General features: G+C 40.8%; 1 protein-coding gene and 1 long non-coding RNA gene across 5 annotated transcripts in view; one reads left to right on the top strand and one right to left on the bottom strand.

Moving 5' to 3' along the window:
- The window catches only part of CRB1 (crumbs cell polarity complex component 1), a 108,397-nt gene that overhangs the window by 14,285 nt on the left and 74,584 nt on the right, over positions 1-19,528 (top strand). For all 3 annotated transcript variants that reach the window (XM_035333575.1, XM_035333574.1, XM_035333573.1), the window contains exon 2: positions 14,924-15,508. In XM_035333575.1, coding sequence (XP_035189466.1) covers positions 14,924-15,508 — 585 coding nt within the window. The remainder of the gene's footprint in view (positions 1-14,923; positions 15,509-19,528) is intronic.
- Positions 1-19,528, bottom strand: part of LOC118170946 — a 67,319-nt gene that overhangs the window by 11,791 nt on the left and 36,000 nt on the right. The window contains exons 4-7 of one of the 2 annotated variants that reach the window (XR_004752962.1): positions 9,502-9,778; positions 9,174-9,409; positions 8,351-8,611; positions 8,152-8,253 (exon numbers count right to left, since the gene is read on the bottom strand). This is a non-coding gene — a long non-coding RNA (uncharacterized LOC118170946). The remainder of the gene's footprint in view (positions 1-8,151; positions 8,254-8,350; positions 8,612-9,173; positions 9,410-9,501; positions 9,779-19,528) is intronic. The other variant, XR_004752963.1, reaches the window with a different exon arrangement.

The raw sequence follows: 19,528 nt of genomic DNA, 5'->3' as shown, positions 1-19,528 counted from the left end.
CTTCTGAGAAAGCATTATTGTTACAAACTAGAAGCTTAAATCAGAACGGTGTCCAGTTGATAGGGAACACAGTCTAGAAAATATGGGACTGGATTTAGGTAGGAAAAGCACCCTTGCGAATCGATTTTTTCAGTCAAACTCCAAGTTGTCACCCAGACACGTTCACACAATAACCTAGATATCCCCACTTTCTTCTCTCCTGCTTATGGTGACAATGATTTTTATCATATAAATATTTTCTCTATGGAGCACTCAGTACTGACAGTTTTCTCTTTCCCTGCTTCAAAGCATCACCCTTATATATTTGCCTTGACACTGTCTTCACATCATTTTGACATTGTTCTGACACTTACAAAGACTCAATCACTGTTGCAAGCAGCCGTGGCAATGTAGAGAAGGAAATTGTTATGAAAATTGTTAGGGAACTGTGAAGAATTGTATATTAGTGAAAGCAAGATCTTGCTTTTTCAAAATCATATTTCAAGTAGATTTTAATAAAAGCTGCTTTATGAAAGCTTCAGCCAAGGCTGGCAAAAAACAGCTCAAAGAACTCAGTTGGCAGTTGTGGATTCTGTACCTGAAGTTGAGATGTTGCAGTGACAGCCACTCTCATTGCTCTGAATTCAGGTCCTTTATGAAAGCAACATCAGCTCACTTCCTGCTAGAATGGTATGAGGCGTTGACTTGAGGAACTCCTCAGCAACTAATCTGCAGCCCTCTTCAGGGCAGCCAGGAAAAAAAAAAGATGAAAAAGGAAAAAGAGTGGCTGGAGTGTTACTGCCCTTTGCTAATAATAAAGCACAACTTATAGAAGGAGCCTAGAAAGAGAGTATTGTTAGATCGATTGATAGGCAGTTGTTGAATGTTGTGGTAGGAGGCAAAAAAATCAGCATGTGTGAAGTAGCTTTAGGAAGTTTTATGTACCAAATAATCTAGGAAATGGGGGAAAAAAGCAAACTACATTTAGTGAAACTCTGCTCAAAGAAAAGAGAGAAAAAAGTTGTTATACAAGTCTGTAAGAATCTTGGTATCCAGTGCATCGACATAGCTTGTACATGCAGATAAAGCACTCAACACTCCTGGAAGGCATTGCTTAGCCAGGCACTTAGAAATAAAATCAGGTCACTACAGCAACTCTAAATGTAAAAACATTAACATTTGGCACCTTTTAGATTACAGAGAGCAATAAACACATAGAAAAGACCAACCATTTGAAAAGTTGTCAACATGTCTAAGTTTTTCAGTATTTTAAGAAGTTGGGAACAAACTTTTAGTTCTGTGTTTGTACAATAGCTAGGACAACAGATTTCAGATTTCACCAATGTCAATAAACTAGCAAGTAAAGAATAGACCCAAACCTGGAAATCTGGAGCTACTCTGAGGATCTCAGTCACATTTTTAGTGAAGCTCATGGTGACCAATTTCTTTACTGTTTTGTGGACTGCTAAACAGAGCAATTTCTTAACTGTTTTGTGGGTAGGTACAGATACAATGAAGTGCTTAGAGACCACACATACATTTTTGACAAGTCAAGCTTTAGTTATTTTGTCAAATGGCTGAAACACACCAATTTGAATAAGAATTCTGATTATTAGGAATCACATTATTCCGCCCCCCCCCCCCCCCCATGCACAAGAGATCTCTGCACATAGGCAGCTTTGATACTAATCCAAAAGCCTTAGTACTTATAAGAACACCAAGGTAATACAACAACTCCTTTATAGAACTGTATGATACTTGCATACAACCCACATCTTACCTGAAAAGCCCAGTGAAAGCACATCTACCGCAAGGAAGAGCGGAGCCATCGGCAGGACAGACTGCATTGCCCTGCAGGCGACATGCAGCAGTTCCTGGGGGTCAGACAGGCATGAGTTCTCCAGGACAAGCATAGCTCTCCCTCTCCTGTTTCATTACTGCAGCTTGCTTTCTTGCCCCTAAGGTAGCCAAGGAGGGGAGGTAGTCTGAAACTCGGTTCCAATGCTGCAGAGCTTCAGGCCTCCCTCAGAGAAGCCCTGTGCCTCGTGATCCAGGTGAACAAGTAGCTCTGTGTAGAGCAGAGCACCAAGTTACCCAGGTAAGGCTGGCTGCCTCAGTGCTTGGGACAGTAGGGACAGCTGGGCACTGACTTCTACAGAGCGTAAGTTCTTCACTAAAGCCTCCCAGACTGCAGGACTAGCCTGCCAATGGATGCCTGAATAACCAAATAGAGGCCCAGGCTCCAGAGCTACAAGAAACCTCACCCAACTCCCACCACCCACCCCATTACCACCCTAATGAGCTAAGGAGGGGCAAGGGAACAAAACTGCTAATTTGTAATCTGCTGACTGACCTGCAGCTGGCTCTGCATACCTGCCCCAACAGGTATTTGCCCCAGGTTGCTGATAAACATTTTGTTTTCTTGAATGTAAGTCACACATGCTGTACATGGAAAATATAGTGATTCCTGCACCTAAGCAGGTATATTTACACAGCAAGATGAAGAAAATGTTAGTAAAAGTTACTTGCTACAACAGAATATACAGAAATAAGCCTCTTCTAATCAACAAGTGTAATTTCTGTTGATAGTAGATGACAAAAATAAATCAAAATATGTAATTATGGACATACAATACTAAGAGTAAACTGAGCATGCAAAACTACAAATGGATGCTCATCATTTTATTACTATTTGCCACAGCTGCCATCAATTTTGTGGCTAATTTCATACGTTCAAACATATTTTGTTCCTTTTAAATGAGACACTGTTTTAGGGGCACAGTGGCAGTGCCTTGTTCTGTTCAAGACTGTCCATAATTAATAATCCCAACAATCAAAGAAAATGTAATCCTAAAAGAAAATGTTTTTTGAGAATCCCCAGGTGCTAAGTACTGTAAATTGCTTTCCAATCTGTTCTGCAGCCTCTCAGCACAGTACGCTGTGCGGTGCCCTTTGAGATCATCAAACAAGCCTCGTATGGAGCTCTCGGCCAAAATGCTCCCAGTGAGACAGTCATTAGATGTTTATCACTTATTTAGTGTTGCCATCAAATCTTTCTTATTTTCTTCTCTGGTCAGCCCTTTATTATTACACAGATCTCATTTATTTATATAGCATAATTTAATACAAAGTCGGGGCAGGATGCTGCCTTATAACGTCCTCTGTATTGGTAAGTCAGGACTGGTATCACTGTGAGAAAGGGCTTTTTTCCCCAAAATACAGTATTCTTTCTTCTTGTGTCCTGTGAGAGGATTTGTGACACAAGGCTCCACTGTCACCGCAGCAGGGAGGGATAAAGCATATCTCCAGTGGAACAGCAGGCCAGAGAAGCTTCATTTGTACCCCAGATCATTCTAGAGCATGAGCTTTTCAGCTCTGGAGGCACCTGGGTTACACTGCCAGGCTGGTGCCTGGTGACCTTGTGTCTCGGGGCTACAGCTACTGCAGTCACTTCCACCACACTCCTGTAACTTCCCACTGCTGCCTGGCAAACCCCAGTCTGCTTTGGCTCAGGTCTCAGAGAAAGAGAAGAGGAATGACTGGAAAAGATCTATGGTAGGAAAGGGAACTGGGAAAGGAAGGAGAGAGGAGTCAGATCCGTCACTTACATAAATAAAATAGAGGAATAAAAGGAGATTATGAACAGGGAAAGTAAAAAAACTCCCCTCCCCCCCAAAAAGACAGCACTATACTGATTGCTACTATATAGTGTTTAGTCATGGTTTTAAATTTTATATCCTTTTACTGGCAAAAGCCTCGCTGCTCTAATTTTGATGAAGGCTTGCTGGATACTATTCATTTATAACAGGTATTTAATGCCCTAGTGGCAGGAGTTTTTTATGCTAAGACACACCCCCTCATTAGGCTTATTGAAACAATTTGCCTTTTAGTGACATTCCTCTAATGTGAGAGGAATTACTCCTTAGTGTTCCCCACAGAAGGCTCCCGGGCATGCCCTGACATTGGTGAATCTTGTTTTTCCACACCTCTGCAATAAACACCTCACAAACGTTTCAGAGAAAGCCCTAACGGCAGAGGCCATTTTCAATTCCCAGTCTTGCTGTTTCTTTGGCCGGGTGACCCCTGTGAGTGTTGGCCCTGGCAGCCAGATACCCGGGAAGGGGATGTCCTCTGGGCCTGACAGGCAACAAGCTGCAGAAAACATCCTGTACTCGAGCTGTGGGCAACCACACAAAACCAAAGACGAGCTTGTGATCTGTCACCTCAAGGAAACTTCAGGATAAAAGGCCAGTCTGACAACCCATTTCTCTGTAAGGACAGGTTCCTGATGCTTTGAGATAGAATAGAGACATTAGTGCTGTAAAGAAATCAGCTGCCTTGGAAAACAGCTTTGGCTATGGCTGTACTGCTAAATGATCCGGCACTTCTACAGATGATATATCACAATACTGAAGTTTCCAAACACCAGGCATAGAGACCTCAGCCTCCTCTTTTCCAGGCAGAACAGGCCAGGTGACCTCAGCTGCTCCTCTTACATTTTCCCTTCTAGGCCCTTCACCGTCTTTGTAGCCCTCCTCTGGACATTCTCCAACACTTTTTTGAATTTTCCTAGCAGCCTCCAAAAGTTCACAAGTATCTCTCTGTGGAAAAAGAGTTTTTGTTGTCCCTCAAACTCAGTTCAAGACAAGTCCTCCTATGACAGAAGACAATATGAATCTTTTTTTTTTTTCCCCTCTCAGCTTTTTGTTTAATTTGATTACACTGCATTGCAATCAGGTGCAATGGAGTCCTAGGGTGTCATCAAGCAAGAGTTTGGCCAGTCCTCTCTAGGACTGTAATATGGGCAAGGAAAGGGTGTTAGCAGTTAGGTAAAGTTGGAATGACAGCCCTGCAGGTTATACAGTGTCGACATACAGTGTTGCCATTAATGAGCAAACAGTTCTTGAAAAAAGAGGACAGGAAACCATGGTGGTCTGCAGACCGAGACTAGTCTGAAATTTAATTTCATGTGGCTTAGAGTCTTCCTAGGATCTGTTTCTGAACTTACTCTAGAAATAAAACATTCCCTCCTCATGCAAAGCCATGAACTAAATCTTTCATCTGTTTCATGTCACAATATTTTTAGGAGGCTGCAATGTGCCTACCATCTGCTGCTCTTGGAGGTGAGGGAAGCTACCACAGGGGTCACCTTGGAGCAGTGACCATGGTGGAGCTTCACTCTTACCTGAAACTGTAGCACTGTCTCCTACTGGAAAACCCCACACTGTAGCATTCTTCTCTCAGGTCTATGACTGATTTTTACCTGTGGGAGGTCAGTAAGGGGAACCGGTACAGATCACGAACATACTGTCATTCTCCAGCAATCTCAATGTGATGGTGTTGGCCTCACTGGTAGCAGCTCTCAGCATCAGAGCTCAGCAGGTGAAGTTTCTGGTTGTGCCAGTCTCCCCGTTCAGCTCTAGCCTGCCTCGCAATACAGGAGCTGCGACTTTCCTCAAGCAGTTTCTAAATCCCAATTCATGATTAGCTCGTGTAAGGAAGAAATCATAGCTGCTTTCTACACAAAAGGATTTAGTACATATCAGAAAGGTCTAGGATGTGAACTCTTCTATGAAAATTACCACTCTGCAGAAGACTGATTCCTCTGCACTCTGTGCATTGTAGCTGCAATGAGGCTTTCTTCTGATTCATGTAGCGTTCGAATCACTGCGCTCTGTGTATCCAGCAAAATAATGCCAATCTGCCACAGGGCTGATTGTTTTTTAAAGTCTGGGGAGACTAGAGAAGCCGCATCGTGATTTTGATACAAGAGTGCTGTTACATTGCATGAAACTGAAATTGTGTGAGAAAAGGACTATATATTCAGTGAGCCTGGAGGGACAGCATGCACTCCGGTGGCTGTGTCATCAGTGTGATGCTAGTCAAAAGTTGGAGCTGATCTTGTTGTTCTGCTGCATTTTGTTGACTTCAGCAAAGTTTAGTCCTCAGCTGTGTTACTGAGAACCTACTGGAGGCAATCCCGACATCTGCACACATCAGTACACAGCTCTGCACTTAGAAACTTTAAAACATTTGCTTCCTTTCAGACTTCAAAGAAAGCACAGCAAGCCAGCTGGAGGACGGAATAGATCTATAAAAATCCTTATGCACTTTGTCATGGTTTTTGCCCCTGTTCTAGTGTATGTTAAAAAACATCATTTTCTAAATGTGCATTTTGTTGCTAGAGGTTTGGCTGTGCAGAAAGGATGTGGCATGTCTGACACAACATGCCTCAATGGCATCTTCTGGTTATCCAGATGCTGTAAAAACAAGTGCTTGTGCAGACAATGTTGAACTGGAAGTCATCAAAACCTGGCTGTCAATATATGCCTGTTCATACACCTGACCATAACATTTTCCCTATGATTTACCAGCATTTGACCAATGAGCTTACACCTATTTTCTGGAAGCAAAAATGTAACCATGACTTATGAGAATGAAAATCTAAGATTCTGAATCTGTGACTAACAACATGGATATGAAAATATCCCTCACCTGAGGAGAAATTCTTGCCCTACATTACAGATTTTTATGCATTTCTAACGCTGAGGCCTTTAAGCCTATCCAATTTTGACTGGGAAAAAGAAATCACACCTGAATCAGTGTTACAAACATTTGCAGCTATGTACCTTAATGTGCTAGTGTATGCCTTCTCATATTAAGAAAAATACCAAGAGGCAATATTAAGAAGGCCACCCAGCTGAGCCCCTGGCAGCAGGAGCCAGGAGCCCAGCACCAGCTGGATCCACAAACCACTTCCAGACACCAGAGGAGCTGTGAGGTGTCTCTCAAGGCAAGATCTGGCCTCTTGGAGATGCAACAGCTCCTTCACGTCCCATTTTGCATTATTTAGAGTTCAGATAGAATCAGGACTATCTGGATTTCACCCAAATACACAAACTGGCAGTTTATGCTGATATTCCCCATGTTTCAGAAAATCTCTTTGTTGATGCAGAGAAGTGAGACCATGTTTTCATCTTTCTGCAGCCCCTCTGGGCTCTGGCACCGTTTCTCTCGTTAGTTTGCTATGTGCCTGCTTCCAAGGTGTATGTTTTCCCCCTCCTTTTTTATCAAAACTGTGAATGTAGGTGGTACCCACCTAGCTGCAAACATTGCTCTCATTTTTCCAGTTCCTCAGCACCACATGCTTCCATCCCTGGATTCACACAACAGGTTTGGAAATGCCAGACTGTGCTTCCATTAAATTTAAAAGGCGTGATGCTCCCATCTTTTAACTCTAGAGAGCAAGGCAGGAGCAACACCTTTCACAAAAGAATTCCATCCCCCCCCCCCCCCCATCCATCCATCCAAACAAGATCATCTAGGTGTGCCAAAAAAACTTGCTACTGGCAGGCAATACACAATAACATTCTGAAGAGATGATTCTGATAATATTCACAGCCCTAAATAAAAGACCTAGTTTTTACATCTTTATTCTACAAAATATTTTCTCTCACATATTAAACCTTTACACACATGGCTCTGTGTCTTGAGTTACATGTCAAAGATGACCCTAGTTTTACTGAAGATCTAGAAGCAGTACAGGCAAGAAAGGCATCGACTGAATCCTTAGTACCTAATTAAAATCGTTTTAAGATTTTTAGCACAATTGATTATCTATATTCTTTGCCTCTGAAGAAGTGATAGAAAAGCTGATTTGAAGCTGTCCCCCAGATTCCCTCCACCACATATTGTACTTGTTGGTCACCTGCCCATTGATCTCCCATGTCCCTTTGTAGAGGAATCCTGCTCTGTAGCATTAAGAATAAATTCTGCTGCATGAATTCAACTAAAAATGATCATCATTACACTCATGCCTTTATTCCTCTCCAGAACATACCATGAAGCTCTTAAAGAGGAATGCTATATTCCAATAGAGCAGATACAGTAGTGTGGATTGCACAGCAGAAACAGGTTCAGTTTCTAATCAATATTTATGCCACTTACTGCAACTGGTATCAGCTACCTCCTGGGCCTGATCAGCCACTGGCCTGCATCTTACATAAACAAAAATCCCTGCGCACAGTAAAAGCACAGTGATGGCTATGCACTACCAAATTAAACTGCAGTGGTGCACTAGGTGTGAAGGTAAAAGAAAGTTGTGGATAAACTCATTTATTCATATAAGAAACTGGTGGGTTTTGCTCTTGACTATGGCTTTCCTAGTAGCACGATACCTTGATGAACAATTGGACCAAAAATCTTCCAAAGTCAATCTGCAGGACGCTTGCTGAGCTCATGGGCCTCATTTGCCTCCTGTTCCCAGCATAGACACTGAAGTATGATATAACTAAATTGAGAGCCAAAAAGCATTTATTGTAATGAAGCAAAGGATAGAAGTGAACGGGGACTGCGAGAAGAAAGCATTTACCTCATTTTGGAGATGTTTGCTTCATTTGCCCACTGCTGACAACACAACTCACGAGCTAATGAGCTGCACTCACTCCTTTCTTTTTATCACTCTTGCACCAGCTGGAAAGCGTGCCAAGCGAGCGCCTTTGAACTAGCACACCTCACTGCGGCTCGCTGGGTAGTCTCCACACGGCTGTTTTGTAGGAAAGCCTGTCAAATTGTTGGCATAGTCAGTAGGTGTGGCTGTAAAGACTGCTGCTGAAGTGCTCGTAGGATACGTCTGGGATGGCACAGAGATAAAAAGACAGCAAAAGAAAATGACAGCAAGCAGTAGCATCCTTCATTCTTGGGGAGAAGCACCAAGTTAGCGTGAGCTTGCAGAAACGATAGGAGAAGGATGACACAGAGACATCGATTTAATAACCAGTTCTGCAATTTGAATGATGAATAGCTTTGATCTTAAAGTGTTTCCTAAACAACATTCAACAATTTTAATGCTATTCAGTTGTTATTCTTATGCTAATATAATACTTCAGCTTCAGGTATGTTGTTAATTTACTTTGCTTTTGCTGATACAAATGTATTAGGAAAGAAAACTGTCTTTTTCAATAGTAATGGAATATTTTGAGTAACCTTTTTTCTTTTGTGCCTGTGTGTAGCGGCGGTTACTATGGTAATATTCATGATTCAAGATTTAAAGCCTGAAAGTGGTTTCTATAACAACATGCTAGGACATTTTGGACACACAACTGAAGTTAGGAATTCAAGATTAACCCTTTATGGCCACAGGATTTGCAGCCCAATGACAGGCTCTTGATAGTTTGTCAGAAGTTTGCTCATACCTTCCCCAAGGTACACCTCCTCATTGAGTAGATATCGTCATAATTCCACCTGTGGACAGCGTGGGTCGGGCACTTCCATCCCAGGTGAAGTTTGCAAAGGAGAAATATCTATAGGCTGCTTATTACATTAAGTAATTAGGACAGTAGACAAACATATTTGGTGTTAGACTGAGCAGGGATGAAATGGTGTTAGTGCAACGTTTAGGAAGCCTGAGATTTCAGTCTGGAAATCAGAACTGTGCAAAAAAGAAATATAAAATAATGAAGTGATCTATTCTCAGACAATCTTAATGGAAAAGCTATTTTGAGGGCTCAGATAGCCCCTTACCTGACTCCATTTTATCCAGCATGGCATGTTTTCCTGTCCTTTTCTTCCCCCTCTGCCAAATGCTGACCCAAGAATGGCATTTCTGCCTTTCAGTTCACGGCAAAAGTATCTGATCCCATCTCTGTCACTGGAGGTTATGCAGCTGTACTCACCGCTTATCTAGTTCTTCAAGATACGTAAGATTGGATATATATGCACACCCACAACTTTCTAAGGTTATCTTTGCAAGGAAGATATTGTCATAGTGATGGAACTATATTTTCCATGTCACAGTGCACTGCAGAAAAACTGAGATATGCCTAGTTATACCAAAGCTACGTGCTCTTCAATGCAGCACTAAATGCCTTGGGATATATTTGAATATTTCCTGTTAAATGCTAATTATTTCAAGATCTCACTAAAATTGCAGAGCTTGATATTACAGTGACACATTCACACACTTTTTTAAAAATCTCAGGGACAAATTTTAAATAAGAAACAAATGCAAGCATCAAAGATTCTTATTTCTCACTCAAGACATCAGACTACCTAAGCCTTCACTACCTTCATGTTATCCAATGATTTCTTTAGTCAATTTATTTGATCACAAGGTAAACCTTCCATTGTGAGCAAATGCTATATGCTGTTGTTGCATCAATGGGAAACGTTGAAATAACAACACTAAGGGAAGCAACTGTTGCTTTATTTGTCTCAAGAAAAAATTCTCTCTCTCAGTGACCACAACCAAGATAGCAAAAGTGTAAGCTATTTGGGGAAACTAAGAACAACAAAAAAACTAACACAACACATATTTTCTAGATTGCTGCTCTGTTGTTGTTCTGGGTTTATAACAAAAATAAATAAATAAAAAATAAAACACCCACAATTGCAATTATATCATTGTTTCCTTATATTTCCATGAATATTTTAAAGTTTAATTTCTCAACTCATAGGCCAGCAAATGGCCTATTGCAACAGTAGAAAGGAAGATTACACACAGAACAGCAGACCTATACTATCTTAATATTAATGTCTTTAATAATTATTAGGTATTAGAAGACAGTATCTGGCCTTAGTTTCCCTCTGCTGGAGCATGGATGGTTTTCCAGTACCTACTCCTTTCCAAAATGTATGTGTTACAAACAAAAAGCCATATTTTGCTGTGATTTACTTTACCTGTTTTAGCTGGTGTGGCTTCCTAATTTTAATTTAAAATTTAGTTCAAAAGTTTGAAGTAATAGCTGTTAAAAAACAAACAAAACCACTACTCCCCAAAGCACTGTAAACTCATCATTGTTGATGACTACGGGCATCAGGAAGGTAGCTATCTCCTCATAGTATTCCTGTTTGTTCGTTTTCCTCCCTAGAAAATTGACTGCCTCTGTTAAGAAGCTCAGAAAAATCTGCAGCATATGGAAAAAGACCCTGAAGCTGTTAGTGTTGAGAACCTCTGTAAAGCTAAGAGTCCTCCTTCAGGGAAAAAAGGCACATTTGAAGAACAGCATTGCAAATTACAAGGAGCCTCCAGGCATGATGAGGTGATTAGCAAAGTACAGGCAGGACCACATTCAAGTGAACTCAAGTTCATAACAACATGATTAGCAGTGACTGAAATTTGATTTTAAATTCCGTTCCTGATTAAAATATTTCACCAACTTGTGGGAAGAGCCACGGACAGAAAGAATAAATTTTTACTGAAAGAAATTTCTGCCAAAAACAACTCAACACAGCTTGCTAGGTTTTGTCTGTGGACTTTGGCTAAGATTGCAAATTAGATTCTCAGAACTGGGGAACTGGCAATTTACTTTTTATTTTATCAATTTAATATTATATATTTTGAAAAGTACACATGAATGTGAGCTTTTCAAACATAATCTAGGAAAAAATACTTCACATTCTCAGGAAAGATTTGAGATCAGGCTCCTCAACATTACCTGCATAACTGCAGAACACTAGCTTCTTTGAGAGGGTTCAGAATATCTGTGCCAAATTGTTTCAGCTTGTTCAGAACTCCTACCCTGTTTGTTACCTTTCCCACTAATTTAATTTTGCCCTGCTATATTCATTTTCATGCATTTCCAACCTCCCAAACCATATTGTATTGCTTCATTACAGCAGTTTCTGACTACTGAGATGTCTGTACCACAGCAAAATCATGCTTTTTTAGTACTGATTAGTACATGAATAATTGAGATTATGTAGCCAACAGCAGCACTTTAACTTAAGTAATCTTATATATGAGGAAAACAAACAAACAAACAAACAGGCTCTTTCTCAGCATTTCTTCCACTTAGTAGCGCCAGCTCTTGTAAAAAGATAGAGAATACTGACGTTTCTGGCAATACTGCCGATTTTCCAGTAGATGGCAAGCTTTACTGCAAGGAATTTTACTGCCAAGTATATCAACTGCATGAAAAGGACTTAACCATAGGGTAAAATGCTTGGCACAAATTCCTGTAGTAATTAGATTAATGTATCAATGTTTATAAAGAGACAGATAATTACCTCAAGTGTCAGTCAGTGTAAATCAAAGCGATCAGCATTTTGTTTCCATTTTTCTGATGTTATACGTAAGTTTTAAGAATCTGTCAGAACAAGTCACGGCTGAAGCGATCCTGAGTGGGTAAGCATGAAAATGACTCCCTGCCTACCAGAGCTACCACACAAGGCCTTTCCAGATTATCCTTGTATAACATTACCAAAAATAAAGCCTCCAAATACATTGAAACACTTGTTTCCCTTACAACTCCTTCTGTGAATGTAGTAGAAAATATTTGTTAATCATCAGCTCAAACTGAGCCAGCCTTTTCATCAGACAGGATCACAATCTGCCACATCACATCCTATAGCACGGGTGTGTTCAGCTTCCAGATGCCCTGATTTTCCTCTGCTGTTTCCATGCAGCTCCCAATAGCACTAGGTTTTCAATTCCATCCTTCCACGACTCCAGAGCTGCAGGAAAACTGAATGTTGACAGAGGAGGAAAGGAGGTACTGCAAATAACTTGTTTAACATAGGTGGGAAGGTAAGTGGAAAACTGATCCTCTAACTACAAAGGCTCCAAGGATTTTCTGAAGCATTCATATGATTTAGGAATACGACTTTTGTCAAAAAATTATGGGGTGCCCTGGTAAACTGCATACCATTTGACAACAACAGTTTGATAATTGCCCTTTGATGACCACCTCTTTAAGGTGCAGTTGTGCTGAATCTTATCACCCCTAACAAAAACTCTTGGTCCTAGTTTTTAAATCACAAGTAAGCTAAAACTCAGCAGTGATTACATCTCTGCTAAGCCCATCAGAATCCTTGTATTCATCAATAACTATATACATAATAAAAAAAGAAAAACATAAGATGAAGATAAAATTCCAAAAATTGTATTGCTTTTCTGTAAGCTTTATGTACAAATCAGACAAAAGCATCCCTGAGGAATACTGGTTATATTGTATTGTCTGTTGGCAATTTCTGCATAAGAAACTTGTTTTTATAAAAGCCAGAGGTGTTGAACTTAAAATGCTTGTTAAAAAAATCCAGAACAGGTTTACCTTTCTATATTTTTCCCATTGCAGTGTCACCTTGGAGACATTGATTGCCTTCACTATTGACTGTGCTTTAAGGGCTTCCTTCTCTCCTCCCTCAATTTTCATCTGCTATTAACGTCTCAGTGAAGTATGCAGATATTTAATCACTGCTCAAAGCTAGTATGTTGCTATCGAAACTGCAAACTGGCAAATTCTTCATTTTCTCTCACATACAGTAATTACAACAAATTGAGATGTTGCATGCAAATCATCTCTGGAAAAGTAGTAGTAATTAACTGAATTGCTTCTCAAGTCACAGTGGTGCTACTTAAGAAATACTTCAGTGGTTGACCTTACCCCTTGCAGTTTATATAGCATAATAGTTAGATAATGCTGCAAATTAATCACAATTTCTTCAAATTTGCAACATTTCTTCAAACATGCAATTTTAATTAATTTTAAGTAGACAGACTGAAAAGAAAGCTCTGTAAAGTTGGACAGTCCCAATAAAAACATGGATTGCAGAAGTTCCATTTGGGTCTTACCATCTCCACAGCTTGGAGCCAGCGTCTCCCCAGGTAATGAGATTCCTAAGTGCTGCAGGAGGCACACTGATGACTAACACCATTTCCATTGGCCCACACCAAACCAATGGGAAGTCATGACAGAACATGATAGTATGAGATTACTTCAGTGATTAATAGAATTATCTTCATCTGTGTTGCAAGTGGAAGACCTGAGTATCCCACACATAAAAGTATACAAACTTAAGTCCACCTCACTTGACATTGTTGGCAGCGAAGCTCTTATTGCAGAGTATTCAGCCCAGGTCTGCACACCTAACCTCAGTCACTCAGCATTAGCTATCCTCACTGCTATTACTCAGTTAACTAGCACTCAGTTAAAGGCAGCATACCTGCTTAGCCAAATGTGGACATTGATTTTGTTAGAGACAATTTATTAGGATTAAAACAATTACGCATTTTCATAGCAAAATTCTTTCTTTTACTGGAAAGAACACCCTTCACTACGCTCACTCTAATAGTGTTTCTCATCTGTGTTTCACGGACAATCCCGGCAGCAGCTCACTCTTCCTTGATTGAGAAGTGAGAAATAGCTATTGTTATTACCTGTTAGTCTTTACGGTAGCAGCAACTGTAAGTTGTGTTTAATTGATGCCAGGAGCTTAGCTCCTGGAGGATGAGGGAAATATTATACCATGTCCACTATGACCACCATTTCATTCCAGCCTCAGCGGCTGGAAGGCTCTCAGAGTACTATTTTGAATCTCGGGTATCTGGGAGATTCTTTATGGTGGAAGTGCTGTACAGATGTCAAATTAGTATTTGTAATTGGGAAGTCAAAAACAACTCAAAGTGCATAATGGTTTGAGTCACTCATGGGAGACTAAAGCATACCCAGGTCATTTAGCTTTGTTGAACTCCAATACAAAAAAAATCCACCACAAAAGAATCCAAAATGATATTGTACTGAAAAATGTTGTTTAATTACTCATTCTAGTAAAAAAAACAAAACAAACAACAACCAAAAAAACCACACACCACCTGTTTTAAACATATGTAAATGCATTCTATGTTGTTGGTTGTCTCTGTTGACAGACACAAATATTGTTGCGACAATATCGCTGTTAGCGTTAAATAACGTATTCACAGTCCTGGCACTACGGCCATGGCTGCTGGAAGAGGTGAGAATTCTGCTCATATTTCCATAACTGTTTTCACTTTACATTTATTAGTCTACCAATATGTGCTGCACATTTACTGGCCCTGTTTTCTCCTCAGAATCCAGCAATTGGAGCTATTAAATTTGAAACAATGTGGTAATAATTGCACCTATTTGACTCTGGTTTACTCCAAATGTGGTAGAAGTCCTCAGGATCTTTTTTGCTTCCTTCCTAGAGTCACTTTGCATGAGAAACGATTCCAGGTGCCTGTCAAATTCCTGCCAAAAGAACTCTACATGCGCTGCTGGTCACAGGGACAACACTTGCCATTGTGCAGATGTACCACAGGACATTATGGAGGAACTCTGCAATAAAACCTCTGATCCTTGCTCCTCAAACCCTTGTCTTCAAAATGCTACCTGTTTAAGCTCTCCTGGAAACCTCAGCTTCACTTGTGAGTGCCCCGCTGGGTATAACGGGTCTACTTGTGAAAGAGCCATCAGCGTGTGTGACACAAATCCCTGTGAACATGGAGGCACCTGCCAAAATGGCCTGGCTGGGCCCACCTGCCTTTGTAGTGCAGGTTACACAGGTATGCTCTGTGAAATGGATTTTGATGAATGCATTTCTGAACCATGCCGCAACGGAGCTGTGTGCAGGGATGGGGTTGATGAATACTCCTGCTACTGCGTCCCAGGCTATCAAGGCAAGCACTGTGACCTGGAAGTGAATGAATGTGTGTCAGATCCGTGCCTGAATGGGGCAACATGTCTCAACCAGATCGGAAAGTACGACTGCATCTGCCCACTTGGGTATACAGGTAAGTGCCATTTTAAACAACCTTTTCTTTGTATCGTGGAGAACTGCCATACTTGTGTTCTAAGATCTACTACCATACACACACACCTATTTAGTCATACCTGTATTACTACATTGCCTTCAGCCTCAGCAGCTGTTGGTATATTATGGGTTATCTTATCACCTGCAACTTGTGATATTGGATGGAGAAAGACTGGAGAAATCTCACATTTTCCAGAAACTACAGAGCAGTTTCATGAACATCAAGTTGTGTCACAGGCCCAGGTTAACTTTCCTTTAAACAAAATATTCTCAAAACACATGTCCTCAGAGTGCTATACCTAGTTTTTAGCCCACTGACAAAACCTTTGTTTGGCAGTGATAAAAATTAGATCTACCTTGACTTGGTTGATTTGCTAATCACAACAGAGTACTCTTAAACCTAGACATTTGTTTTGCAGGAGTCTTTTCCTTTAAAACACTTTTCTTTCATTTTTCCTCCTCTTCTGAGCAAAAGTATCTTGTTCAGAAATTTTCAGAACAACCTATTCAGACATTTTCTATCAGTTTTCCTTTATGCACACTCACTAATAGGCCTCTTTCTCCTCCTCTACTTTACCAGACCTCAAGGCCAAATAAATTAACCTATCACTTTTCCTCAACATCAGTTCTCAGGATGACTCTGCCTTTCTGGTTTCATTCTGCAAAATTTTTCTAAGCTGTATACCCTACAGATGTCATATAATATAACTAATTTTTCCCCTTTTATTATTCTTCTGACCCACTCCATGATTCAGTCTGGCTGAAGCCACAGTTAGATTTTTTTTTATTTTTGCCACAGCAAAACTTTCCAAAACTCATTTCTGGCTTCTTTTCTGGGAAACAAAAGAGCAACATTGCAGTGGTTTCCAGGCATTCGAAAGAGTGTGTCTCCCTCTTTAGAGCACATAGGTTTGCTATTTCATAATAGCCACATATGTTGGTTATTTCATAAAATATTAGAAATTACAGCTGGACATTCTAGAAGAATGTACATTTGCCAGGAATTGAGATAAGCTGTTCATATAATTAAGAAAAAATATCCTTACACTCAATTCTTATTCTGCAGGTTTTTAGCAGTTCAAAGCTGATAACATTGTACTTTGCCATATACTGGCCTTCCCAGTTGAGTTGGAAGGTTTAATATCAATGCAAACTATGAACTCTAATAAAAAAAAATGAGTAAGCATAGTATAAAAGCCACAAAAGAAATATTTTCAGAACCAGAAAATGGTAAGACAACAAGGACTAAGGAAAAAAAAATGTATCCTGCTGACAGAAAAAAATAGACATTTTACAGCCAAGTTTTTAGCTTTCCAAGCAGAAACAGAAAAATCAAAAACATGCCACTGCATCTGCAAAAGCCATCCTCCCCCTGCCCAGAGGCCATGCATATACTGAACTCACTGCTTAGCCTGTGTAAACTTAACTTTGACTAACCTCGTTGGCTTCCTTTCCTCTGTCTAACCAGAAACAGAGGATTCATGTGGAACTAGAACATTACCTAAGTTATATAGTAGGAAAAGTACTATCAGGTTCCGAAACTACCCATTTTTTGATAAATTTCCATTTTATCTGGCCCCGTTTTTAAGGTATGGGTGTGATTTTTCTTGTCTACTTTCTCTACTGGAGCGCATATAAGGGCTGCAGGAGACAGTTCCCTTCAAATTTCAATGCTGTATTCAGGGACAGGACAGCAAGAGAGAGCACCCTGAATCATTAAAAAGAGAAAAGGGGATGCATTTTAGTGATAGATTGCCAGTCAGGTAAGCAAAGAAAAAAAAGCATCTTACAGCACAAGAATGGAAAAAATAACAGCTATTGCTTCAAGTGATTCAAATGAATAAGAGATGTGGTTTACAGCTCCATCCCAAAATCCCCATGCAGGAGGGGAAGTCAGAGGTAAAAAGCAGCTTTCCAGTGTCTGACGCAGCTCTTGTTGGAAGCCAGCCCTCAGTTAGCGTCCCTCATGAGCAGGGGGAATGTTGTTTGAAGGAAGCTTGTTACCTTCCTGCCACCCCGCTGCTACCAGCGGGTGTCCAAGCCCGGGCCAAGCGAGGGGAAAACTACACAACCAGGGGAAAGCTGAAGAGCAGAAGGAAGGAAAAGCCTATTAACAAGCAGCATGGCTACTCGGCAATGATCAGACTCAGCCCAGACCTCCCGTGGTATTCAGGAAACTGTATTTGTTTAACCTGCGCTGTCAGTAAGGTCCAGGCCTGGATCTGTAGCTCACAAACTCAGCTTGAAAGACAGAATATACACCTTAGAGGCAGAAGGAGAAAACATAATAAAATAATAAAGCCCAGATAAAGAGAAATGAAGATTTAGATCAACACAAACTGCTGGAGGGAGCTCACCCTGCTGGAGTCACCCCGCTTTTATCACGCAGTTCTGCTGTTTTCCAGGCAGATGCTGTTTGGTCTCACCAAAAATAAGCAGCAACGCTCAGAGTGCTCTGCACTCAGCACAAGCAGAGTTAAGAAATGAGGGAGCCAATGAAGGAAAAGAGGTCTAAAACAAAGCAGAAGAGACTGCAATGCTTTAACATACAGCTCTGACACTGCCCCCAGCAGCAGAGAGACTAATCATCATAATTCTGTAAAGGAGTAGCTGACTGTTCCTTCAGCAGTAAAACACCAGCTTTTAAAGGCTACTTAACCAAATGATTTATCAGAAGCATTCTTTTTTGTTGTTTTCTACACCTTGCTGTGAGTTGTGCTAAATGCACAAGCCAGGGGGATTACTGGATGTAAGCCCTGAGGTGTCCCCACTGTAATAAAAATCCTCATTTACTCTGTTGGGGGATCTTGCCAACCATTATTATCCTGGCTTGACACCATGAATTACTGTGGGAAGTCATCCAGCCTCATCTCATTTCCCTAAGATGTTAAAAAGGTTACATCTCCTGATACGGTGGTAGAGAATGCATAGTAAATCTATGGCAGTAGCGTTAACTAAATGCTTGAGTTACCGGCTGCAGTTGCTACTTGTTTCATGGGCTATGACTGCTATTTTGTATGATTGGTATGCTGCAGTACTTCTCAAAATAGCTGAGAAATGTCACACATAATTCTTACACAAATGGAAGAGGTTAGAATGCACCAAGAGCCAAAGACTGGAAAATTTAGCATGAAATTTGCAGTTTCTATGATAACGTTTTGCATGTGTGAAATTATTTACAAGACATGTGCCACACAGCTGTTACATAATGAAGCTCAATTGCCTTGCCGAAGTTTTGCTGGCTACCTTAATCAAATGCATTTTTTCTTCCATTGGCCTAATTGCACTTGCTTTTAATTCACCCCAGCAGGGCCTAGTGCTGCAGCCTGTTAGCTACCCACAGCTAGGTACATTAATTACCTTGCTGGGCTCAGCTGAAGCCAGTCCTCCACTGCCAGAGGACAGCTTAGTGGGAGCTACGAGAGGCACGTGGCCATTCCAAAAGCCAGTCTGGGTCCAAGACAACAACAGGCCTTTTACACAGGGAAAAGCGTTTCAGCATCAGATGAAATAGGTACAATGGGTGAGATTCGTGCTTTGTGTAATACCTTTTACTATGATGTAACTGTGATGAATTCTGTACGATTCAAGGAAATTATTACCTGATGTATCTTAGTTCTCATACAGAATTCTTATCAGTAATGTAGATGCCATTTAGAGTAGATGTATCATAAGTCTTAGACACTGCAATGAGAACTCCCACAGACTTTAGGTACCCAGATATCAAACTACCAGCACAGAAATGTCTATTCCACAAGCTAGTCATTGGTATAAATTGTTGTACTGAAATTCAAAATAGGCACTATGCCAAAACTGTATCAAAAATCACAAAGTGACAAAAGCTGCCGCTGAATCAAAGTGTTACTGCTGCTGTCCTCATGCCTGCCTTTGCACTCAGCCTCTTTGTGCTTCTGCCTCCACCTCACACCATCTGCCTGCCCACAAGTGGGGCAGCAGTACCTGCCCCTGCAGTACCTGCCCCTGCAGTACCTGCCCCTGC

The sequence above is a fragment of the Oxyura jamaicensis genome, chromosome 8 (assembly GCF_011077185.1).
Source record: "Oxyura jamaicensis isolate SHBP4307 breed ruddy duck chromosome 8, BPBGC_Ojam_1.0, whole genome shotgun sequence".
In the NCBI taxonomy this organism is placed as follows: Eukaryota; Metazoa; Chordata; class Aves; order Anseriformes; family Anatidae; genus Oxyura; species Oxyura jamaicensis.
The sequence above is the reverse complement of the archived record's forward strand: the minus strand, read 5'-3'. Positions and strand labels throughout refer to the sequence as shown.